This window comes from Taeniopygia guttata, chromosome 13 (genome assembly GCF_048771995.1).
Source record: "Taeniopygia guttata chromosome 13, bTaeGut7.mat, whole genome shotgun sequence".
Classification (NCBI taxonomy): domain Eukaryota; kingdom Metazoa; phylum Chordata; class Aves; order Passeriformes; family Estrildidae; genus Taeniopygia; species Taeniopygia guttata.
In genome coordinates this window covers 6,320,016-6,345,778 of record NC_133038.1, presented here as the reverse complement: position 1 = coordinate 6,345,778, position 25,763 = coordinate 6,320,016, and the positions used below count along the sequence as shown (strand labels likewise).

The 25,763-nt window shown below is 42.7% G+C and overlaps 1 protein-coding gene across 12 annotated transcripts in view; it reads right to left on the bottom strand.

Annotated features, from left to right (window-relative positions):
- The window catches only part of SGCD (sarcoglycan delta), a 308,895-nt gene that overhangs the window by 38,726 nt on the left and 244,406 nt on the right, over window positions 1-25,763 (bottom strand). For all 12 annotated transcript variants that reach the window (XM_072935307.1, XM_072935308.1, XM_002198133.7 and 9 more), the window contains 3 exons: window positions 18,018-18,105; window positions 15,671-15,790; window positions 1,131-1,203 (listed from right to left, as the gene is read on the bottom strand). In XM_072935307.1, the coding sequence (XP_072791408.1) occupies window positions 1,131-1,203; window positions 15,671-15,790; window positions 18,018-18,105 (281 nt within the window). The remainder of the gene's footprint in view (window positions 1-1,130; window positions 1,204-15,670; window positions 15,791-18,017; window positions 18,106-25,763) is intronic.

Sequence of the window (25,763 nt, the reverse complement as noted above, 5' to 3'; positions counted from 1 at the left end):
AAACTGGGGAAAGCACGAGGCAGGGTTAAAGTCACTGCCTGGAGGAAGAGAACAAACTTTCATAACAAACCCAATCACGCCTCCACTGCTCCTGCTGTCTGACAGATGATCCCCAGAGTGGGAAACTGGAAAAATTAGAGGGTTTCCTGGGGGAAACTGAAAGGTAGAGACAGACCCAAGGGAAGGCAGATCCTTCATCTTCCCTGGTGACCCAGCTGGGCCATAACTATCCCTGGTATCAGAGCAGGGAATCCATGAGAGGTGCCCTCTCTCAGCCCCCTGCATCTGCAGTAAATCAGCAACGCTCGTGCTCAACTTCAGCTGGCTCAGGATTGCTCCTTCCCCAGCACTTTCCAGCAAAGGAGAGTTGGCAGCCCAAGATTTAAGGACAAAATGTTCTTCTCCATTCATTTATTTATTTATTTTTAGTATTTTTCTCTCTCTTTTCCTAAGGAGGGGTGATTTGAGTTATTGAGGCAAACCCCTACAGCACTCTTGGTCGGAAGATGTCAGGAGATTCAGCCAATAATTTTTTAGGCCATATGATCAGTATCTTTCCAGTGACTAGTCATTCAAGTTAACCTGTAGTACCACACATTTTTTTTAAATTATTTTAAAAAATAAAGTAAATACAACACCCCACCTTAGCTTGAGGGCAGAGCTGGCTCCCAGGAGCTGTGCTGTTTATCCCCCCGTGGCACAATGCTGTCAGCAAGTGGCACCTCTGCAAGTTACACATGTGCACAGCTGTGAGGGTTTGCAATTCTGCAAGTCAGATAATACTGGAGAGCATTATCCTTTTGCCTGCTGCTACTCCCTCTGATCCAGCACAGCCTTCAGTACCTCCCTGCACAACCAGGAAAAGGTTACTCTATTTTTATTTTCCAAATGCTGAGCCCAGGCTATGCAGAGCACATTGCAGAGCAGAAATGCTGCTCTCCTGACTTGTGATTGCCTTTAGTTTGGTCATATCACATGTAAATAATATCTCTTCCATGGCATCCTCTCGTGTGATGCCTTCCAAAGAGAACCCCCAAGCTCTTATGCAAAAGCAGAAATGATGCCCAGCAGAAAGCACAACTCCAACAAGGCTTCACTGAGTTACCATTAAACCACATTCCAAAGTTTACCTTAGTTCCTTGAAGGGGTCTGCCCTGACATTGGGAGTTTCTATAGATTTAGGGAACACTGTGCCTTCTGCTCCTGAAATCACAAAACAAAACAGAAGACAAATTGTAAACATTATGAGCTGTTATCAGGGGAGTGATTGTCAAATCATACCTGGGTGCAATTTAACCCATTGCCTGACCCCATGTCTTTCTTGCACATCCCTTCTGTCCCCAGAAAAGCCAGACCTTTTTCATCTGCAGTGAGCTGCCTTGATCACACATGGGGTTTACCTGTAAACTGCACTTCTGGCTGGAAAAGTAGATGCTTGCACCCTGACTTGGGGAGAGTCTGCTGGCCCAACTGATGCAGGGAGCTTGGAAAAGACACCCTTTGCTAACCAGGCATCTAATCCAGCTACATCCCCCATGGAAGAACCTGGATGCATGTCACCACATCATTTCTTTTGCTGGGCTCTCAGAGATACTCAAGGGAGAAAAGCAGATTTTGACTTGATCCCTGCAAACACCTCTCCAGCCAGGCTGTGCTCCTGCCTGGGGAAAAGGAGGGAGGTGCACCCTCATGCAGGGCAGCACAAGCAGACTCTGCCCCAGTCCCAGCCTGGCCACCAGTCCAATGTGTGACCCAGAAATTATTTAACTTCTGCTCATTTCCTCTTCTCTCAGAGACAATGGGGAAGCTGCACTGCCCCATTTGCTGACTGTGTAGACCTGTGAACTGCTGGGTACCACAAACAGCTTGTCTAAGTTCCAGACCACTGCAATCCTCTTCAGGGCCACCTGCACAGCCCAGCTGGGCCACTTCACCCAGCCATCCCTGAACTGGGTCCATATTTTGTGATCAACCCCCGCTCTCTCTTCTCTAGAAAGATGTCCTCTTCTCATATCTTTGCTGTAAGCCAAAGCCCTGCCACCCTCTGGCAACCCTCTCCACTGACTGTTCTCATTTAAAATGTGCATCTAATCCGAAATGGTCTAATTTCACCTTCAGCCCCTGAATATTCTCGAGTCCTCGTGTGCCACCCAGCCTCACATGAGGAGACTTTAGTCAGATACTGATGGTGACCCAACCCCCCCAACCTGCTCCGATTCTCTGAGAAGTTCTGGGCTTTCTGAATCAATCACTATGAAGCAAATCCTTTGGACTTCTGGTTTGGTTTTTTTTTTTCCCTGAACCTGTTCTACTTTTAAAATACTCTGTTGGAGCACAGGAGTCCCCAGGTGCTGTCACTGACTCTGCTGCAGAACATCACGTTCCTGCTCCCACTGAAACTTCCAATTAAAACACAGCTGAGAGTGGCACTAACTGCCTCACACACAGAGTGTGTGCACTATAAATTAATGTTCCTGTTCTCCAATATATAGCTGCCAAGCCAGTGAGCAAGTATGACCTGTATTCTTAAATTCAAACCTGTGGTCTTGCCTTCAGACACACTGTGAACAATTAGTCACCCTTTACCTGCAGTCATCACAACAATTTCAGTGTCAGCATGCAGACAGCACTGGTGGCATTTTTTTATTTCTTTAGATTTTAGTCTGATAAAGTTATTGGTGCAAACTACAGATCCTGATGAAAACTTTTACATGTACAGTTTGAGAGCACTCCTAACACCGCCATTGTAACTGTTCCCTGTGTGCAGTTTGAAAGTCATAATTACAGAATAACAGATGTTCTGAGATGGTCCAAAACATGTCAAGACAACATCCTGCTGTAACTGCTGCCATAAGTGAGAAACACCTATGACTGCAGTATGACTACACTTTCTTTGCACTGAAATAAATTAACTAAGCTGTCCCAATGTGTTAAAGAAAAAAAAAAAATCAGAATGAAAACAAGCAGTCTAACATTTATAAAGAAACGACCCAACTCTTTTTAACCCAGAAAAAACCAAAGTAAACTCAAATATGATAAAAGCAGCCTAAAGTTTGAAGGTTTATACTTGGGGATTGAAGCTGATCCTATGGCACAATACAGATATTGAGCTTTTAACTTTACTATAAGCTTTCATTGTTACAAGTTGTCATAAGCAGCTGAAACTTGCCAACCATGAAGGTTGTTACTATCAGATCTGTCCTCTCTCAACAGTTTCCAAATGATTTAAATCTCTGCTTTATCCAACACGATTGCCTTGGCTCTTGGCTTTGCAATGAAATGTAGCAAAACATCCAGCCTGCACTTATCTGCATAATAGAACAGTGATTTTTGAGGGAAGGAGGATTGAGGAGGTGCAGCTGGAGAGATGCACATAGATATTCTTGTACCCCTTCCACGCATATGGCTTAAATCGTGGCTTTATGCTGGGCATTTAAATTAATTTTCAGACACCTTAAGTTGGATACTCAAGTCATACAAGCTCAAAATAACTACCTGCCTGTAACCAGAAGTACCTGCAGAATTAGGAGAAACCTTAACTTATTCCTAAACTTGGGGTTTTCCAGGCTTTCATTTTTTTAGTTTAAATGCAAGAAGCAACTTTGGAAACAAGGTCAATGAAAACCCCAATGCAGTAATTTTAAGAAGGTTGAAAATGAAAGAGTTGGGTATTCGTTTCCTCCCTTTTCTTGTTTTCCCTTCCCTACACAATTCTCAAACCCTATATTTTCTGTCTCCCTTCTTGCCAGATCCATTAAAAAGTCCCTCATGCACTGGGAACAGGAATGAGATTTCCAAAACCTTCTGTTTCTCTCCTTTGATCCGAATTTGAAGTGAATGCTACCTGCCTTGATAAGGCTTTTTGCTTTGACTGTATAATTCATATTCTTCTTTAATAACACAGAATCCCCCAAAGGGCCACCTGTCTGTCACTGAGCAGGACATCAGCCACGAGGGGATGCTGAGGGACCAGGCTGAGACATCCCTCCCTTGGCTCTGGCTGTCAGCAGCTGAGGGCCCCTTGAGTTGGCAGAGAAAGTTTATCAGAAACACTGATTACCTCACCTACCTCATCCTCACTGTCCCCCTTTCTAGCAGGGGGCTGATGGATGAATTAAACACTCTGGGGAAGTTCTCCCTTTGGTTTCACCCCGCTGCCTGACGATTTTAGTAAAGAACCATCCTCTTCTTTCTGTGCTATTGGGAATTTCCTGGACCTCAAACATGCCCCCTCCCTCCAGCCCCCTCTATTCCGTGCTGGAGATTCTCAAGCTCTGCCTGTGGGATCAGCAGTTCCCAAGGGGAAAAACTGCCTTGGACTAATTCAGCTCCACTGGACGTCTGTGTCAAAGTTTGGCTTCTGGCTGCTGTGGAAGTCCCCAGCCAGGCTCTGACAGCAGCAGGGTAGGATGGTGTTGAAAGTGACCTCACTTAGTGGTTTTAGTATCACAGAATCACTTATGTTGGAAAAAACTCTGCAGATCATGGAATCCAACTGTGACTCAAGGCTCTGGCAAAAAAAACGAAGGAAAGTTTGAGGGAAATGTGCTGTTGTCACTGAATTGGGATATTTCAACTCTGCTGAAGGAAAGTGGGATGTTACAGCATAGCAAATGGCTGAAAATATGAAGTCCAAGGTCATGTGCTTAGAAAGCAGTAAAAATTTCTTCTGCATGTTGGAGGCTTCCAAGATATAATATCCCTGGATAAAAGCTGAATGCTGCTCGTGATTCATGGCAGTGAGACAGAGTCAAAGTCAACATTAAACTGAAAGGCAAGAAGAAAGTCTAAAAGGAACACAAAATAAAAAGGAAACCACATTATTCTAAGAATCATCAGTGAATACCCAAACTATTGTGTACCCCCCCTGCTCATCCCCAGAGAGGAAAAACTGTCATGACTGCACAAACAGAAATCTGTCCTACAAAAGAAGCCTGGAAGGACTTGGCTGTGTGGCTGAGCAGCATGATGTGCTAAGGAAGGATACTCATGCTGTGCATAAACACATCAGAGGGTAAATAACACAAGGGAAGAGAACCACTGGCTCTAAGCCCATGTTTATATGGGAGCCAGTGCTCAGATGAGTGTGGCAGCAGCTCTCTGGCCACAGAGAGCAAGCACAGACTTTCTCATGAAAGGCTGTGAGAAGATCCGAGAAAAGAATTAGAAACAATTCTTATCTCCCCTTGTTGCACCTGCTGTTGTGCACATGTGGAATATGTTAGGAGGTTTACTTACCAAAGGGTGATTTCTTAATTGGACACTGGAAGGTGTTTGCATGGATTGACCAATTAGGCCAAAGCTGTACCGGACTGGCTGCAAGGGTTACTGAGTTTTTTAGTAAGTATAGGATAATACAGTATAGGATGAGATAATAAAGCTATTGACCAGCCTTCTGCAATCATGGAGTCAATGCTAATTAAAACCCAGCTGGGGGCCTGTGGCAACAAGATGAGCAGCAGTGAACTGGTTCTGAGTATATCTGGGAAGGAAAGTGAGGGTTTTGTAGCCAAAAGAGGAGCTATAATGGGAGCAGCTTTTCAATTAGATGGAACAGACAATATGACAGATCTGACAAATTCCTGACTGGAAGATGTGGTGTCTCAGAACCAAGGAGCAGTATTTTCAGGACCAGCAATTTCCTTCTAGTTTTGTATTCCTCTAGTCTTATTTTCATTGTCCTCTACCTGAGAAATGATGGGTTTTGGTAAATGGTATTAACAAACAGTTCAAGAATGAGCTGCTACAATCTCCCTTTTCAATCAAAGCTGTTCCATCCCTCTTCCTCTTATACCAAGTATAAAGCAAATGTAACCTACATTTATTATTGTACAACAAAGTTTCTGCTTCCTGAATTATCTGTTATTAAAACATTTTCTATCTGCCATGAAAAATACAGAAAATTTATATTTCATTACAAAGTACTAATTTTTTTCTTCATCATATGAGGCTCTCTGCTGCTGCTAAGGGTAACTTATGTGCAATCAGCCAAAGACAGAAGAAAACAGTAATATCATTAGGATTTAAACACACTGTACTGTACATCCCTAGGCAATAAACTATTCTTTCTCACAGTATTATATCAGAGAAGCTTCTATTATACTGATTCCCTCTTCTGACACTGTGTAATTTACCACCGATAAATGTTCATAAACAGTTTGACTGAAAAATCCATAAAGCCATTTCAGCTTTATTTTAAGTCCCATTTAATGTCCCTCAAAAATGATTTCATCAATGTGTTTCCATTAGCTGGTTCTCTGCCCAATAACTTTATTCCATACAATCAGTCAGGAACTTACACAGCATATGACAGGATCTACCTGAAGTATTCTGAATCACCATAAAGATTCACTCAGAGAGTATTTTAGGTTTTTTGGCTTTTTTCCTCCCTTGCAGTGCATAAGGTGTGGGGTGTCAAAGATCCCTCTATGTGCTCACTTCATTCAAGAACAAAAACCAAGAGTCTCATGGCAAGAGAACATTTCCAGTCCAGTCTTAGGCTTTGGAAATGGAGGAGCACAAACGCCCCAGGAAAGCAGCAAATCTCAGCTGAAAGGTGCATCTTAACAAACAACAGCTCCAACCAGAGGAACTCAGGAATCTGTGCTCAGCTTTTCAGCTGCCTCCTGCTTTCCCTGCGTGCTGCAGAAGTGCCTGAGCTGCATGACACTGCCCTGGCCCCTTCCCTGGTGCCAAGGCAATCCTGCTGCCTCTGGCCAGCTGGGACCCAGCCACTGTGCCAGGCACTGATCATATCCCACTCCCCCTGCACAGACATCCTCTGGCTTCCCCTGCTCTCTGCTGGAAGAGAGAGAAGAGGAGCCCAAATACAATGCAATGAGAGATTTTTTTAGACTAATAATTGATGCTCCTGCTGTCAGGGGCAGGTGGCAATCAGCTGAGCAGCTCTTGGGGCTGAGCAGAATGCGGGGACACATCAGGTTTCCACTCAGGTGCAGATACACCTGGTCAGCTACTCCCCACTCTCCTTTTTCTTTTCAGACAACACATTTCTTTCCCACTCTGTATTTTTTTAGTGATAATTACAGACCTACAGCACACCTTTAGTGTTGTATATTACTGTTATCAAATGAAAGTGGGGTCTCAGAGGCCTATGATGAACCTGGTGATTAAGTTTGGCTTAGTGTATCTTCTCTTTAGTGCTCTGCAGGACTGTGCAAATGCAGGGGGGAAGGACAAGGATTTGCTGTGATTTTTTCTAGCTGAAGTCAAGAGTATAGTGTGCTGTTGGTCTCCATAAACTACTTTTATTCCCACTATTATTGATCAGGACACATTCAGCAATTTGTTCATGAAAACACCCATCTGAGGAGGTTCTCTCCTCTGCAGGTCTCATCAGGATAATATGTGACAGTCTCAGAAAGTGTGTGCAAACAGATGCCCAGGAAGGAAATCCAATACAATGCAGGTTAAAATTATTTGTGACTGCTTCTTCTAATACCAAGCTTTAAAAGCCTTATTCATCCTTAATTTATGTTTTTAAATGGGTGAGCATAGTAATTGCTGTTGCTCCCCTTGAATCCCATTAAATCTGAAATCAATAAGAGCTCTATTTCAGGGTCCAATAATAGGCTGGTTAGGTTAAGCCAGTGCATTGAACAAAAGCCATGAAGCTTCATTCACGTTTCTTTCCAGGATCCTATAAAAATAGCTCATTGCAAAGGTCTGTCTGTCTTCCTTTTTTGTCTAAGTGTTGGGGAGCTGCTCTTTTAAGGGCAATAAAAAATTCCTGAATAATAAGGGCAATAATGAGATCATGTGCAGAATCAACAAAGTGTTCATAACAAAAAATGTAATATAATTAAAAAAAAAAAAAAAGGATTCTATTTCTTATTACAGATTATTTTTAGCTCTTGGTCTTGGCACTGTATGCACACAGGGAGTGAGCCAAGCCTTAGGCACTGGGCTGTGGCTGAGTTAGGCCAGACAGGAGCTCCTTGTGACTCCAGCCCTGCTGGGTGGAGGAGAAAAACATTCTCTGATTCAGAGTCCAAAGGAATCAATGGAGCCTGGGTTTGAAACTGGAAAACTTGCAAACAATGAGATGAGCTGCAAGCCCAGAGATGAGTAAGTGGGTCATTAGTGATGTAGTCAAAGCACCTCCAACAGCCTCCCTGCCACAGCTCACTGATCTGAGCATATAAAGGGAAGAACAGAACAGAGCAGACGGGCTCACACCCAAACTGAGAACAGACATAGGAAGAAAGGTTGCTACAACTTATGCTGACCTCTAGATATTTTCTTCTTGACTAGTTTTGGGGTCCTTCAACACTTTTCCTGCAGCTCAACAATAGCAATGTCATCACTGAATTCCTTTGAAGCTCTTCTCAGCATTCTTGTGCAAAGTTGCAAAGGAACTCAGGGGAGCACCTGAAGTGGGAATACACAGTGGAAATTTATCATGGAAAATATTATGTGAGATTCAAACAGATCAGCTAGGGAGGACACTTAGGAAATAAAATATAAATCTGCCACACTTTTAAACTTGATTTCAGTGTTTGGTAAGTGTACAGTATGTTTCTTTCATAATCCTTGTGACATTTAATCAATATTAATCTGATGGTGGATGATTCCTCTCTTTCCTTAAACAGGATTAAGGAAACACAATCTGAACACACATTTCAGCCTGGACTCGAAGCCTATACACTTTACATAAATGCTATCCTTTCAGCCTGGAATGTACTTTAAGTAAAAGCAAACACAAAGAAAACTCCTCAGTAGCTCTCTCTCCCAACACAGCCTGTTCTGGCTAATAAAAAGAAAGTTTGCAATCTGAGTGAGTGGATTTTGAAAAAGGAGAGCAAGAGAAGTTGGATTTGCCATTAAAAAGAATGGAAAACAGCATCACACCTATTGCCCTTAAATCATGGGAGCTATCAGAAGTATTCATTCAAGAATTGGTAATTTTAATTTCTTCCCTTGCAGAATGGGAGAAATAATTTATTTGAAAGAAAATATCCAACAATCGCATCTCAACTTCTGGGGGAAGAAACAAAAAAACCAAAACCCTAAACCCACTCAATTCAACTAAATCAGATTTCATTTCTATACAGCATTTAAATTCCCTGTCACTGCTGATTACAAGTTAAAACACTTTGTGACCCCTGCTTCTACATGGATACAGCAACAGCATGATTCCTAGCTGAGAGAAAAGAAAAAATAATTTTCTTGTGGCTTTAACCACTGAGAGTAAACATATGTTTTTGCCCTCCACTACTCCTTAATTTTGCTAAACATAATTTTTTCCCATAATCACAGCTCTGCAACAAGCTCAAGAAACTCTGACAGAACTGCGCTGCCACAACTGAGAGCTAAGGACAGTGGAGGCAGTTTCCAGCCTGGCTAGTGCCAGTGGTAAACCCTGTTATCTTCTTTTGTCAGCACATTTCCCTGCTCCCCTCGTTTTATCCCCCATCCCTTTCCTGCAGGACCAACCACTACACGACAGCTTGGCAATTGCTCCAGGACTGCATTAGTGCTGCTGCCTAATTACCTGTGGGCAGGCAGTTCTGAGTATTGCAGCTGCTTCCTGGAGAAGTCCATACATCTCCAGCAAAAGGTCAAATGCCTGTCCCAGCTGGCTGTGGCTCGTTTCTCTGGCTGAGAGCACAGAAGGAGCTCAGAAGCAGCCAAAGCAAGCTGGAGCTCATTTGCAACTGGGTGAACTGGGAAAGGGCTGTGGCCCCAGGCTGATGGTGCAGTTTGTCTCTGGTGGCACATGCAAGGCACCCCAGTGAGGTACCCCAGAGAAATTCCATGTCCTTTGGGTTAAAGGCACCTTCCCCTCCACTGTCTTTGTAATGGAAAGGGATTAGAGTAGGAAAATGGCTCAGTTTCATGGGTATCACAGCACCACGGCTCCTTTTAGAAGGCTACTTACAGACCCTAGCAAGGACATGTTTTTCAAGGCAATGCCCAAAATCCACACTACAAATATTGAAGCTTGGCATTTACCCTCAGGCATAAAGCTGCAGCAGACTCAGTGGTGAGACCAGAAAGCTCCATTTCTTCTCTGGGTCAGGCCTGATTTCAGCACTTGGCTACCAGAGTTGTTCCCTCTGCCACAAACACATCAGCAAAATGCCATTTGGAAATCATAATGGCTGCTGTAAAGGGCAACCATGCATGTTCTGATCCATAAATAATCGCTGCTGAAGAAGGGTACATGCTGTAAAAATGAGTGGTAATTCCTGGAAACTGTTAAATTTTCAGTTTACCCCACCCTCTGAAATGACTGATACCCGACAAATACCTCTGTGGATCATTTAATGAAATATAATACCCTTGCAGTCATTAAAGTTATTCTCCTGTAACTACTGCAGCAAGCAAAAGCTGAAAAGGACATGCCAAGAAGTCCCTAAAAGTTTAATATGGAGGAAATGTGAGCAGAGTCCTCTAACCAGGCTGGCACTGCAGCCACAGCTCTGCAGAGCTCCTCCCAGATCAAGCTAATATGTGGTACTCTGAAAATGTTTGTAGATGTGAAGCTTGAGGCAGCTGGGGCAGCTTACACAGATGTGCTACTTCAGTGACATCCACATTAAATCCTGTTCTCCTCTTGTCCAAAGTGAAGGATATTATTGCAAAGGCTTTTTTAACCCTTCCACATGTAACAAGTCACAGCACCCTGAGTTTTATAACGCAGAGCAGGTCCCCAACAACAGCCCCAACACTGTCATTTAAAAGAGCTCTCTACAGTCACAGAATGACAGAATGATTTCCCTTGGAATGGACAATAAAGGTAATTTTGTTCCAACTCCCTTGCCACAGGCAGGGACATCTTCCACTAGACCAGGTTGCTCTGAGCTCCATCCAACCTGAATGTGGCATCCACAGCTTCTCTGGCCAACCCATTCCTGTGCCTCACCACCCTCACACTATCTAGTTATTTTATGATATCTAATCTAAATCTAACCTCTTCCACTTGAAAGCCATTCCTCTTCCTCCTGTCACTGCATGCTCTCGTACACAGCCATGCACTCCTGGACTACACTGCTTTTACTGTTGGTGTTCCTCCACTAAATCCTTTAAACTCTTTAATAAACAGCTCATAAATAAAATGCTGGAAATGTGCCTTGGATTTAATTACTCCAAATATTCATAAATTTGCAATAAACTTTCAACAGCTGATTCCTCTTTCCAGGTGCAGTCCCAGGCAGCTGGAGAGAAACTTGAACAAAAAAAAAAGTTCCCAAACTAACAGTCCTAAAAGTCTAACCTGTGGTCAGCACTGACATGCTCCACACGGTTCACTGCCCAAAGGGTGTTGGCTACAGTGGAAAAGAAGCTACAAGGTAGAAATGGAGCTACTGGCTAATTATTTGACAGGAGAGAAGGGAAAGATTGGTGAGATCAAAGGTACTTTTAAATCAGCCATGGTGCAGGGCTGGGTCACACTGCCCCTGCAGTCTTTATTCTGGGAGATGAAAGGCACCCTAGCCCACTTTAAATAAAGCTATTTTAGTTAGGGTTTGCCATAGGAGAAGGCTTTAGCCTAATTTTTATCATTAAGGTCCAGTAGAAGAAAAGCTTCTGCCACGCTAACCCAAATGTCTGAGAGACATTTTCTGGGGAGTGGGAGCAATTCCTCTATTGTTCTGTTGTAGAGAAGGGGCCCTGTGGGGTTTTGATTAATCCCATTCTTGTTGGAAAGCAAAACAGTAATTTTAACAGTGGTTAAAAAGCTTGGTAGGTTTGTAAGGGGACAACATCCAGCCCATGCAATCCCACCTCCCACACAAACCTCCCTCCACACTCATACCCAGCCACTGCCAGACTCCTGTCAGCTGCAGAAGTGTGGCTTTTGTGGTATGACATCAGCTCACTGCAATGCACGTGGATTCCCATCAACATTTACCCTTCAAAAAAAATTGGTTAAATCCATCATAAATATTAAACACCAGAGTATAGTGGCAAGTTTCCCTGAAAACAAACTTCAAAAAATAATCTCAAATAAAAAAGATGTCAAGGCCCCTGGGAGAACTGACACTGGCATGTCATCAGATGTTGTCTTATAAGGCTAAATTAAGCATCTGACCAGAGTTTAATTTCTGTAAAAACTCATGCTAATTTAAATTGCTTTAGATTTAATTAAAAATGCCTTTCTATAGAGATAATAATGTAACTCTGTTAATTAGTATCAAGTGGCATCTAGAGGGCATATTTAAAAACTAATCTGGAGAATAAATAGAGCTAATTAACAGTCAGAATAATGCTTTATGGTTGTCTTTTATTTATAAATGCTATAATGTTCAATAAGCTATTAAATGAAATTGTAATTAATATATATCAAAGTTATTTTTAATACTCTTTTAACTAAAGAGTGTTTCTTACACCCCATTTTTCAGATGGTCTGGCCGTGTTTCATTTCTGGAGGGAGGGAGTAAGGATGAGGCAGCAAATACAAATTCAATTAGGAGCAGCTCATTTATCTCCCCTACAAGGGTCTGTGCTCAGGAGCCCACGGGGGCATCCAGCCAGGCACGAGCTCTGTGTCCATGGGGTTTGGCCAGAGCTCTGCTGGCCAGGGCAAGGGCTGGCAGGGAAGGGCTGCACATCACCCACACACCCCCCAAGGGCACCATGGGCAGGGAAGGGGCAGATTTGGCCTCCAGAAATCCAAGCCTGGCAAAGGCAGAGCTGAGGTTCTGAGGAAGGAGAGCAGCTCTGAGGTTTGCTATGGGATCTTTCAAAAGACCATGGGGTGCTCCAATTCCATTTGGGGAGGAAAGGGATGCTGAGAGTGAGAATGTGCTCCCATCCCATCCCATCCCATCCCATCCCATCCCATCCCATCCCATCCCATCCCATCCCATCCCATCCCATCCCATCCCATCCGCACACGAGCACTGGCAGAAGAGCTTGGAAGTAAAAGGGCAGAGTGGAGTTGTTGTAAGGCTCAGTTGTTACAGGGCTTCTTGCAGGCAAACACAAGCTCCCTCAGGTAATCTGGACCCAGGCAGTGCTGAGCTCCCACCCTAAGCAAGGCAGAGGGGACTTTTTGTGTCTGCACAAGGTTGTGTCAGTGTTCCCAGGGCTCACCATGGCCAGAGGGCTCAGAGCTGCCCTTCCCCTCAGACAGAAGTTCCTGTCATCCTCCCATCTCTCCTATGATGACAGGTTTGACTGGATTCACTACATCAAATAAAATCACTGAAGTACTCTAAATTACATCATACATGAAAAGCAGAGGTGGCCAGCTCTGTCTTTCTGTGTCCTTTAATGCTCATAAATCAGAAGTAACTCCCCAAAATACAAATCCAATAAAAACAAGATTTTTACCATACTTTCATATGGTAATCTGCACTGCCCATACTGCACAGCTTTTTGAAGCACCATCAAATGCATCATATGTCCTACTTGCATTTGTTTTTAATCTATAATTCTGTGTATTCTTCCCCTTTTTTATCCCTTGCTAATGTTGAAAAACCCTCTAGATACCCAGAGCAGGGTTCATTTCAAAACAGGAGAGCACCTCTTTTCTCAGGACAAGGATTCAGCATCGGTTTGTAGCTCAAACTTCCAGAAAAAAACTTTGGAGTCCTTACAAAGAAAAGAGTTCTTGTCTCTGGCAATATTCAAAGCTGCTGCTCTGACCTCTGTGGGATGACTTTCATGCCAGGCTGTTGACACACTCTTGGCCTCTACAAGAAGTGTGTGTTCAGTAGTAACAAGAACAAGTAGAAATTATTTACATGGCCTAGATGGGTGTCAGCAGACACATTCCAGCAGCACCTGAGAGCCCAAACACCAGAAGAATGATCAAAAGAATTTGTCTGTGTGCTGCAACTCGGACTGGCCTTCAGAGCAGACAAAAACACTGCAAGAAACACGAACATATGGTGTAACACTTCCCAGCATGGCAAACAGCCACAGCAAACACTTTTGGAGATAAAATTAGATTGGGGAAGCAAAGCTGGAGAAAAACAAAGCCAAGAATGAACTCAGAAAGCATTTCAGCTCAAGGTCATTGGAATACTTCCTATGTAACATCACCACCAGTTTAATTCTGTTTTTTTCTTTTCTGATAGATCTGCAAAAGTCAAACCAACCTGAAGAAACACTCAGTTACAGGTATAAATCAAAGTGCATTACAGTGAGCAGCAGATTTTTGATGTTGTTTATTCTGGAGACTAAAACAAGGCAAAAACTCAAAATAACTATCACAATTAATTCCTGGTTTCTTGAAACTACAGAGGAATTTAAAAGCAATTTTTTCTAAGTATGTAATCTGAAAAGGAGTACTTGCAGCTTGTAAGGAGAAGGTTCTGTATCTTTTTTTAAATCAACAAAGTAAATCTCTCTTCTTTTAAGGTCTCTAAGAAAACACTTAAAAACTGTTGCTTCCAGACTTCATCTACCCTGCATGAATTAGCTCTGAAAGGTGCAGTGTGATGGGAGCCTTGTTGGAGAACATGGACTGTTAGAAATGTCCCCAGCTCTGGAACACCACAAGAATTTTGAATGGGCCTCTTCGAAGTTCTAAATTAACAAAGAGATTCTTAATTTTGTGAAGTTCAACACTTATCCTGTGAAGCCCACCTAACTTTTTATAGCTGAACTAGTCCAGTGTGTAACAACAGTGATTTGCAGAGAGCTACACCCACCCTGTCCACAAACAGGAACCATCCAGAACAGCAGGACATCAGGCAGCAAAAGATGTTAAAGGCTGGATACCAAGTCCCATTTATATTATACATAATATACTATTAAATAGCTATAAATTATAATAACAATAATAATAAAAATACCCTCTAGATCTATATATAATTCCAAGCTCCTTATTGATCTGTTTTCACAAGAGAGATAAGGAACAGTTTGGAATGGGAAGATGCATCCAAAAAAAGTCACTATAAAACAGGTATTGGTGCCTCCACAAAGACCAGCAGCACTGCTGTGTGACTGTGAACAACACTGAGCTACCCACTCTGGTCCTGGGTGAAAACATTCCTGACCAAATGCCAGACTAACCAAAGAGCTTGGATTGAACTGGGGAGTACAAAAATTCAAGTTCCAGACAGTTAATTTTATATAACTATCAAGTAAATTTCAAAATTCCCAACTGCCATAACTGTTTAGTTTCTCCAATTAATGAAAAAAAAAATCCAAAGAAATAAGAAAGAACCCCTACATCCCAAGCCCAGAGTGTATCCCCAGTTCTCATTAGGAAATAGCAATGTAAAGCCTGGCTGGCAGCACAACTGGGGAGGCAGATCCTCCTGGTGTTTGTTTCAGAATGAAGGAGGGGCTGGTGACAGTGTTGGCACCAAAAACAGGGACCCCGAGGTTTCCCTTTGCACACTGACTGCAGACATGGGCACATCCCTGGGGCAACGCCTCACTGTCCTCCACCCCAGATCCAGGAAATAAAAGTTGTTCAGTTCCAAAACTGGTTTTAAAGCTACTTCACTCAGCCAGACAAATAATTTTCAGGGGAGTTTTCTTCTGGAGGGGAAAGAACAAATTGTGCAAGTTAAGAAAGCCTTCACATAGAAACTCCTGGCCTTTATCTGCTTGGAAAAGATTCAAAGTCATAAAGGTTTTCTCTCCAAAAGAAGCTTTCAGCAAGCAGGAAGGAAAGTCAGGCAAAACTACACTCATATTTTAAGAGATGCATATTAAAACTGTGGCTTAATGAACAATCTCTTACCTAGAACTCTCAATCTCTCTGCTCCAACCACCACTTCATTGTCATCTGCAGAAAACAGCAATTTTCCAGAGAGGGTTTTCACCTCAAATTTTTGGCTGTGTGCTTCCACTGCTTGGGGACCTAAGGAGAAGAAGCTTCACTTTAGAGAAAAGTATAAGAAAATCACAGTAACTTCATACATTCAATAACTCATTTGCTGGGTAATAATAGCTCGACAAATTGCATCAGAGACACCAAACAGGTAGGCTTTTTAGAACTTATTAGGAAAGGGCAGTTTTCTACCCAAATAACAACTGTTCAACTATTTCAGCTTATGCTTTTTTTAACGCTTATGTGTGCCATAAAATCACCACTGATCTTGGGACAGCTGGGGTATTTTAACAAAATGACAGACCCACATGTGAAACAGCAATGAACATACCCAGCCATGCTTTGAGAGTATTGGTGCAGGTGTAAGAGGCATCAAGAGCTCCTGGGCCCATTTTGCTTGAACTGATGCTACTGTGTAAAAGATTCCTGGTTTTCTAGCTTTTAAACATATCTGGATTAAAATTCTATCAGTGTCATGTACAGCCCAATTAAAAAAAAAAAAAAAAAAAAGACAAACACCAGCACAGGAGCAAATATTTTGTTTTAGACCCCTTCAATCATGTGCAGGCCAAGAAAAATGGCATTCTTCACAGTGGAGAAACTTTTTAGACAAGTAAAACTTCCCTTTGAAGATCTTATTTCAATTCTGCTGCTTTTCCTGCAGGCTGCTGTGCCCTACAGTGCTGGAAAGCCTCTGGCAATGCGTTTTCTTGTGGGGTCTGATAAACATCAGCCACCTGAACAGCAATTCTGTGCAGGTTTGTGGCTCAAAGGCTGCCAAGAGTTACAAAGAGGCTGCCCTGGGTTACTGACCTGGGCCAGACTTTGGACAAATCACTACTGAACAGCCCTGCCAACTCCATCTGAGCCACAGCCCTCCTGGAATATCAACCTGCATGAGGCAGGTGCTTGGACTTTGCATTAATTCTGGCCATCTTCAAGACCAGTCTCATTTCTCAAAAGACAAGAGAAATAACATCTCTTGTCAGTATTTTCTTAAAAGCCAGTATTTTCTTAAAAACTCCATCCCTACCCAGCATTTCCCTGCATAGGTCACCTGTGCTGGCACCTGGACACACAGAATCATGCATGTGGTTTGCACTTCAGACAAGTGAGGCCATGCTGAGATCCCTGGAAATATTTAAAAACTCGTGCAGCCACCCTGAGAAAATGCAGTACTTTAAATCTGGTTTGTGCCTTGCTTATCAACCACCTCCCCACTCATCCTTGCAGCAAGCACTACATGGGACCACATCTTTGCTCCACTGTGAAACCAAAGCTGGTGCTGAATGCATAAAAAGCTCAATAACCAGAGCATCACACTGGGAGGTATCCCTCAGTCCCAAACTCTCGTGACACAGAGGTGCTTAAGTGAACCAAACACCCTCCTGAAAATACACACAGAACCAACAAACTGAAGACCTTCATTCTGAATGTGAGAATCAGGGAGCCTGGGGTCGAATTTATTTCCTTCCTCCAGGCAAGTTTCACACAAGCTGCCTAAATAATTGCTCACTGAAGCTGCATATTTAATAATTTAATACTGTGACTAAAGGCCAAGATGTTATATAAGCAAACCAAGCAACCCAGTCTCAACTTAAAAACATGTTTATGGATTACTGCCCTTGCCACACACCAATACTTCTCACAGTCCATGTATAAATCTCAGTAAATATATCTGTTCCATATTAAATATAGATGATATGCCATATATACAGTGCTATATTTCCTTATATAATGCATTAGGCTCTTTCAACCCAAATTACTCATGTATTCATTCAAAGGTTACTGTGCACTGGAGATTTACAAAACACCCATTTCCCCACCCAACACACTCTTGTTTGGTTGCAGAGTTCTTCATCAGCAGAAGGACTTTAAATTGCAAACAGTTGCTCCAGAGTTCTCAAGATTTCAGGCAAGTTATAAAAGTCTTAGGAAAAACCTGTGCTTGTTACAACAGAAATGTCAGCCTGGCATATGTTCTCCCTGACCCTGATGTCATACAGCCAACATTTCTAACTCTGGACTGGCTTTCAGATGAAAATGATGGTGTGCTTCGTTACCAGACAGCCCCAGCCTCTCCAGCATGGCTTTCCTGTCTCTGGCTTTGTTTCAACAAAGCAGAGTGAAGTTTTCATTGCTACTCCACAGGACACCCAGGCTCCCTGCCGTGTGCTGTCTGAAGCCAGCCCAGCATCCCCAAACAGCCACTTTCATCCCTCCTTAATGCCTCCAAGCAGCCTTTCCCCCTCCTTACCTGTTACAAGGCGAGTGAGGACTTTTGTCTTCTCGTTGAGGATGTTCACGGTGACGTTCCTGGCGGACTGGAAGTACAGAGGGTTGCCCTGGAACGAGACCACGGGTGTGAGATGGGGATGGATGCCTGGATGACACACCTGGAGCTGTGCCCAGCACCGAGCCCAGGTGGGGGCATGGCTGGGGTGCACCTGCCCTGCAGCAGCTCCTCCTGCCCAGGATGGACACCACAGCTCTGTCAGGCCCAGGCAGCGCCTTGCTTTAGAGATGATTGCCTCTAACAACCAACCTGCTATTTTACAATGTGCAGGTGATATGGCATTTGACCTAAGCTTCCCAAAAGTGTTTTGGGAGGGTGATTGACTGCAGCAGTGTATTTCAGAGGCAAATCTGCAAAACTACAGCTTCTGATTACTCCAGTGGGTGACAGTGTGTGCCTAATACATGAGCAAGTCATGCCCATGGGCTGGGGAGAAGAAAATGTGATTAACATGTGGAGAGTGCCTTAAATCTCAAAGCACTTGTGAACCATCTGGAATATTTCCCCACCACACCATGGGCTGGGATGCCAGCTTGTGACCCATCCCACCAGGTCTGCAGAACACAAGACACGAACTCTTCCCCACTTCCCACCTGACCACAAAGAGTTCTACCAATTTCTCATTTTTATGCTTTAAACACACCTCTGAGAGAAGAGCCAGAGCAGCTGGTAGCACACGGGATCTGGCAAGATCCATCTCAGGTATTTCTCCTGCAGAGTGAAGCCAAAGGAAACCCACAGCTCCAACCATCTGCCTGCTCCTGTGTGCAAACACAGCCCAGCACCGGGGAACTCGTGTTTTCCACAGGCAGCCCCAGCCTGCACAGCTGGTTTCTCAGCGGTTATTAGCCACCCACAGCACCAGCACGGGGTGACCCCAAATTAAATCAGCCAAAAATCCAATGTGAGAGGTGGAGATTCACTGCCAGCATCTCTTCGTAATGCCTAAAGCACGCAGCTGATCAAATTCATCAACTGGCAGAGACACAGGATAGGCAGAGGAGATAAAGCAGCAAAAAATCAGCAAGAAGTTTTAAAGTTTTATGTCCAATGGCTTTTTCCAGCATCCCAAAATTTTTCCATCAGGAATGTATAATCAGGGTGGTGACAGAGAATTGTACAGGTCAGGCATGTTCTCCTTGCCTCCTGAATTTGTAATGAACACAATATTTTCACAGATGCCATTTTTTTATGGATCATGGCAGAAGAACTAAGTTGTCTGCATATAAAATACAATAGGAACACAGAAATTTTTCCTGGGTGTCCTGTGGTGGACTGGGTCTTCAGGGAACACTCTAGTGATGGACAAACAATTCCCAGCAGTGTTTTCAGAAAACAAACCTCAAAAAACTAAAATAAAACCAGCCTCACATGTGACCAAATAGTCACAGTAATTATATTTGTTGCCTTCACTGTTTTTGCAGCATGTTCCCATGGGATCAGCTCTTCAGCAATAAAGAGGAAAATGGGGTTTATTTGATCAATTATAACTAGAACATTTTGGCTACATCCAGACTATTTACAACTAAATAATTAAAAAAAAAAATCCACTTAATAATTTCCAGATTTTGGACACGTTTCAGAAGCTCTTGGTTCCTCTGTCCCCTCCTACACTAAATGAGGACAAACTATCCTTCTATACTTCTGCAATGTGTCTGACACCTTAAGTATTATTGTATATAAAACTGATTAATAATTTATAAGTAAGGATCAGTGGTAATGACTTGTAATGATACTCCTCTATTTTTTGTTATCTTCTAGAACTTCTAGAAATTAATGCTGACTATTTATTACTATTTTATGGTTAACAGCTGAGAAAGAAAGGATGGCTTCACTTGGATCCCCCCCCTGCTCGGGGACCTGATTTGAACACACCCAGGAAGAGCAGTTTACTGCTGCATATCCATTTCCCACTTACACATAAAGGGTATTTTTAAAGGTAGACAGCTACAATCTGCATAATATATAGTTATGGGTGAGGCTGTAACTACTATAAATGCACCACAGGAAGCACAGGAAAGTGTTGGTTTTTTTTTTTTTTTTTTTACTTTTACTGTTTGAATTTTTCTTACGGAGTTTTCAAGCAGCTGGAGTGTTTTGAAAAAGTCAGGAATTCTAGTCCACATTCAAGCAAGAAAAATAGTTCAATTCCCATGACTTTGAAAACTCTGTTGCTGCTCTTTGTAATATGAGATTGCACTACAGAGCAACTACAAGATAAGCCAATGTAAAAAGTCACACAAAGAGTTGCTCTGAAGAAGACCTACAAGACAAGGAAAGAGCTGGTATCCATATAGAAAAGGCTTAAAATACATAATCAGTCCTGGAAATGTTTACCCCAGCACAGTCATCTCATTCACTCATTCAGAACTCAAATTCACGCAGCCTTCAAAAAACTAAATTTTCCTAATGGAGGAGTTATGTTTTTATTGGTCTGCAGGGAAAGAACATTGGAAGCACTTAATGCAATGCCTGCTCTCATTTCCATAATTCTTTTTCCATTAAGAAATGAGAAAGAACTGAAGAAATTGCTCCCTTTTGCTGAAAATTCGGCAGATTTTCCATCTATCATCTTCTGTTTACAAAGGAAATAACATTGACATCTTTTAAACACTGAACATTAAAAAAAAAATGTTTCCTCTGTTGCAAGCTTGGTGATGATGCCAGTTTCTTTCAATCACACAGAACAAAATAATGAAAGCTTTAAAAGCCAGTTAGGATTTACAACTGAAAAGACAAAGCCTTCCCCTTCTCTTACACTCTCATGTTACCATGACACAAAATGAAGTATTCTGATGCATATGAGCAGGTGGAAATCTAGATCAGCATGGCATCAGCACCACAATAAAACAGTTATGTAGAGAAGCAATATTTTCATAAACTGTCACAGCACTTCATGGAGCTGGAGTTGGAATACCAGCATGCAATAAACAAGCACATCTTTTAAAGACTCTTTGGGCTGGTCATGTCCTTTCAGCTCACCATGAACTACTATTCATCTCTGCAGGAAATGCTGGAGAGTAAATACATCATTCTGCCTCTTACTCCAGCTCCTCATTAGCAGAGCCAGCACCTTAAAATAATTCAAATGTTTGCAGACACACGACAGCATTTGCCACTCAATAGATTAAAACATTGGACACATGCTGCAGAAGAAAGGATATGAAAAGTGCAAAAATATGTCAAAACTGCATAGCTTGGTTCCTCACCAAGCAGAGGTATCCAGTAAAATATAGAAAACTTCACAAAAGGTATCAACTTACTGTTTGCTAGGTTAAACACATGGCAAAACAAGCCAGAACAGCTCACTAGCTGTCTTTCTTTGGCTTCCTTTGGAAGAGATGCTAAAAACTCCCAGATCAGAGACTAAAACAGAAAAAGCCCTTTGACTGACAACCTTAATTTGCAGCTGAAGCAATCCCAACTAGTGCTTCCAACTTCAGGGAAATTCAGTACTTTAACAGATGTCCTTAGACTGTTTCAGGGAATTATTAAAAGTATTTGGAAATCCTTTTAAATTTTTACAGGCAATTTAAAAATAATGCCTCACAGTCAGTGTGTTTGTAGTTTGGATGGTCAAAAGGAATAGCTTTGATCTGATCCTATGGATTCAGACTTCACACAGTAAGCGCCAAGTGAAGCTTGTGGAAATAATGGAAACAGTGAATTTCCTGCAGGCTTGACAAAGTAATGGTAAAAATAAAATCTTAAAGCATAATATCAGCTGGCAAGGAGCAGTCTATGGAGAAGTCACTCAGAGCAGCATTTTCCTGCTCTACCCCACCTCTCACTGACATTACAGGAAGCAAACACTGCTCTATGCTCAGCTGGACTGTCAGAGGGCAAACCTTGTTTTTCTGTAAGCCAAGCACCCAGCAAAAGCTCCCCTGCTTCTGGCCTACAGCCACAAGCAGCACTCACCTGCCTGCACCCCTGGGTGCTGTTCCAAGGGGAAGTTTTGTGTGGGTAATAAATATATTCCTTTCTTCAAATCCAACCAGCAGCTAAATGTGGTAACAGCAATAACAGCAGTGACACTTTCCTGCCCTGCATTTTCCACTGGTAAGGACAACTCGGAGCTGCACCTCGGTTTCTTCTGGTTTGATGCAGCAAGAATTCAACACCCAATAACTGAGAGACAAAGCAATAATTTTAGGGCACCTGAAATGGTCTTCATTAGGAATGGCAAAGCTCTAATGAAAAGCCACAAAGGCATCCCACCTCTGTAGTTTCAATTTGTGTGGCCAGGCCCAGAGCACTGTTGAGGACACCAAGAGTGTGCAGCTCACTAGTGCAGGTGTCAGGCATGTCCCCTGACCTGCCAGGAAAGCTGTGACCCTTTCTCTGTCACTTTTGGTCTTTTAACACAGACATGCTTAAATGAGCCTTCATGACACAGTTCTGCACGTTCCCATACCATTTGCTCCTCTTTCAAGGAACACCTCACTGAGGTTTGGAATTTCCAAACCACAAAGGTCTCCAGAACACGCTGTGAGCACAGTCAAAAAAAATCCAGGACCTGTCCCCAAGCTTCCACTTCCTTCCCCCACTCCTGCCTTAGGAACAGAAACTCCTGTGGAGAGTGGTAAAGTTCAGAGCTGCCCCCCTAAAACAGAGAGTTAGGAGGAGATTAGTAAAACCCCCTCAGAACTGATGAGAGGTGCTGCAGGGATCAGGCAACTGGCACCACCACGAGCCTCAGCAAAGCTCACAGAGCATTGTACAGACACCCTGCACCTCCTGAAGAGCCAACTGGAAGCACTGGACAGCATCTACCTTTGGCTGTGAAAAACAAAAAAAAAGCCTGGGGAGTATCTAATGAACCCCATCCCTAAGATCCTGCTTGGAACAGCAGCCTGGCCTTCATCTACACCGGCAGAAAATCCAGACTTCATGGTTAACTTTCAAGCTAGCCATTACTGTTTCTATGCCAAAAGCTCTTCCTTCTTTTTCTGCTCTAGATGCCCACTGCAACAGTAGGATTTTCCCCAGAAGCTTCCTGGCACAAAAATGTACGGCATGTAGCTAAATCCTTAGGTGATAGATTGAAAATAGCCCTTAATATGATTTAAACATACTTTTTCTTGTTTAATCACTGAGTCTCTTTTCATCTTGATTTTGTCCTTCAAACAGCTGAACATAATGTTCATGTTACTAAATCCCTTTCTTAGTAAAACTTCTGATTTGACAGTGTAAGCTTTTCACAGCAGAATGAAAGCAAACTGTGAACAGAATTGGTAACAAACAGATTAAAACAAACGCTTTAAAATACCCTGGTATGTGCTAGATGTGTGTCTGAAGATGGTGTTTTTTAGGAAGCAGGCAGTAGGTTCAGCAGAGATGTACCAAAATGTAGTTTGCATCTGCTTCTTCCAGGAAGTAAACTTTATCACAGGGGGAACGTGCCCAGGTCGTGTAAGCTGGATCAGTGACAGAGCTGACACGGCCCTGACCTGCACTGGGCACTCAAAACCAAAAATGATCATCATGAGCTTAGTGTGCTGTGTTACAACTTCTGACTTTTTATCAAGTGCTCAAATACTTAAACAAACAAAAAAAAAATTCAAGTTGTGTTTTCTATGCAAACAAAGTTCAGTCACCTTCACAGCATGACATGTTTTACAGTACCATGAAGCTCAGAAAATACTGTGGTCCCACCCAGTGTGACATATTTTAATGGCACAGAGAGTGCAGGTCTGAGTTTTATGTCCAATGCCACAAACCCCTCTCTTTCATGGCACTTCTTGAAGTTCATTTTAATAACAATAGAAACAAAAGATAAATTTCCTTCTGCTCCATTAAAGCAATTATCTTCGACTCTTCTTTTTGAAGTGCAAGGAAGGCAGGTCTGTGATGTGAGATCTAAATGACTGGGTTCTGCTTCTGATGGCTACCCGAGGGGGTTTGTATCCTTCAAAGTGATTTATTTCTGGCAATCGAGGGGTTTCTCTCTTTAGAAGAATACCTGTAATAATCTCATGAACAGAGTATTTTGAGAGATTGGCTGCTTCTTCAAGATGCCTAATCAGCTACTTTGCAGCTGAGACTCTTCTGAAAATTAAATTACACCATGTCTGCTGATATTAAAAAACAACACTGAAAAATTTCCAAGGCATTACATCTGCCTTGACTTCATTGCTGTTCTTCTTTCTTTTTTACTTCATTGAGTTATAATATAAGGAAAACCACAGGTGACATGATGAAAGCAACAGACATACACATGAAAATAAAATGCAACTGTGCATGTTGGAGTTCTATTCAGTATCCACAGGGGTGGGAAATCTGTAGCATCTGATCTGCTTTACAAACAGCTGAAGGCTGCTGCACATTCACAAAACTTTCTCTGTAGGTAGAACTGAAGGGATCATTACTGGCTTTGGAAAAAAGCATTGAAGCAAGCTCAGCTCCAGGAGTCCTCTGGTAAGGCAGAAGACTGGAATGAAGAGAGCAGCACAACTTGTGAAACAACCAAGTAACTCTGAAAATGCTTCAAGCTCTTCACTGCATTGAGAGTTTAGCCAAAGGAGACATATCAGAGTCAATCAAACCTGTGCTGATGATTAATTTGGCATCCCTGGGGAACAGCTCTCCCTTGCACAAACAAAGCCAGGCTCAAGCCACACCAATGCACACAGGTTAACAGCAGACCTGGGCTCTCAGCACATTGCTCAGCCCTTCCAGCATAAAATCAACCAAGTATTCTCTAAACATTTCAATTTACTTGAATTCCTCTGCAGGAAAGCCAGGCTGCAGCTGCTGCTCAGTGGCAGCTCGCTCCAGTCTGGTCCTGGTCTGCAAGGAGATGGTGGAGCAGCAGAACTGTGGATTTGTGCTAAGTTATATCCAACTTTCTGCCTTGGGCTGTCCTGGTTATGATCAGAGTCCAGTGGTGACAGATCTCCTGCTGAAGTGAACACACTGCAGGTAGGCACAGGAGAGAGGGAGACAAAAGAAGGGAGTTCTGCTGAGGCTTAAAAATATTCTAAATCATCCAACTCTACAGCTACTCCACTGCTTGTAACTTTTACTCCAGTCAAGCGGGCAGACCTCTGCTCGTGCGTTTTCATTTTTATGGCCTTTCTGGTGTCCCTACCGCCTGCCTTAAACATATCTTAAAACTGCCAGTAAATCATACTTCACTACCTATAAAAGACATTAGAAGACAATATCAAAATTATACAGAACTACTAATTTCTGAGTTACTTTCCCTTATCACCAGCATTACTTGGACCATACCACAACCAGAAACAATTAAGATCTTAGTCAGTGAGGTGAAGACATGTTTAAGAGCACAGACTGTTACTACTAAGAAAAGCACAGCAGCATTTCCCAGAAGTCAGATTCAGCAGAGACACTGGGGCTCTGCAATGCTCACACATCCTTTCAGGCATTCTGTTACTGCACTGCGTAATGCCAAGTTATATATCCAGATATTTTTCTCCAGGAAGGCTAATAACGTGGATACCTCTGAAGACTGCTTTGAAATTACAGCTTTCCTTTGCTGCATGTCATGGATGGCTTAGTTCTTGTATGAGATTATAAATGGCCATGCCAACTTACGGGTGCGTGTGCAGCACGAAACACAGGCAAGCTCCTAGCAGAGGCCCCTGGTGTGACTGAAATTCAGCTGCTGCTAATAAGAAGAAGGGAAAACATTTCCATCTGTCTGGATTGGGGAAAAAGGATTTGTGATTCATCTGCATCCAT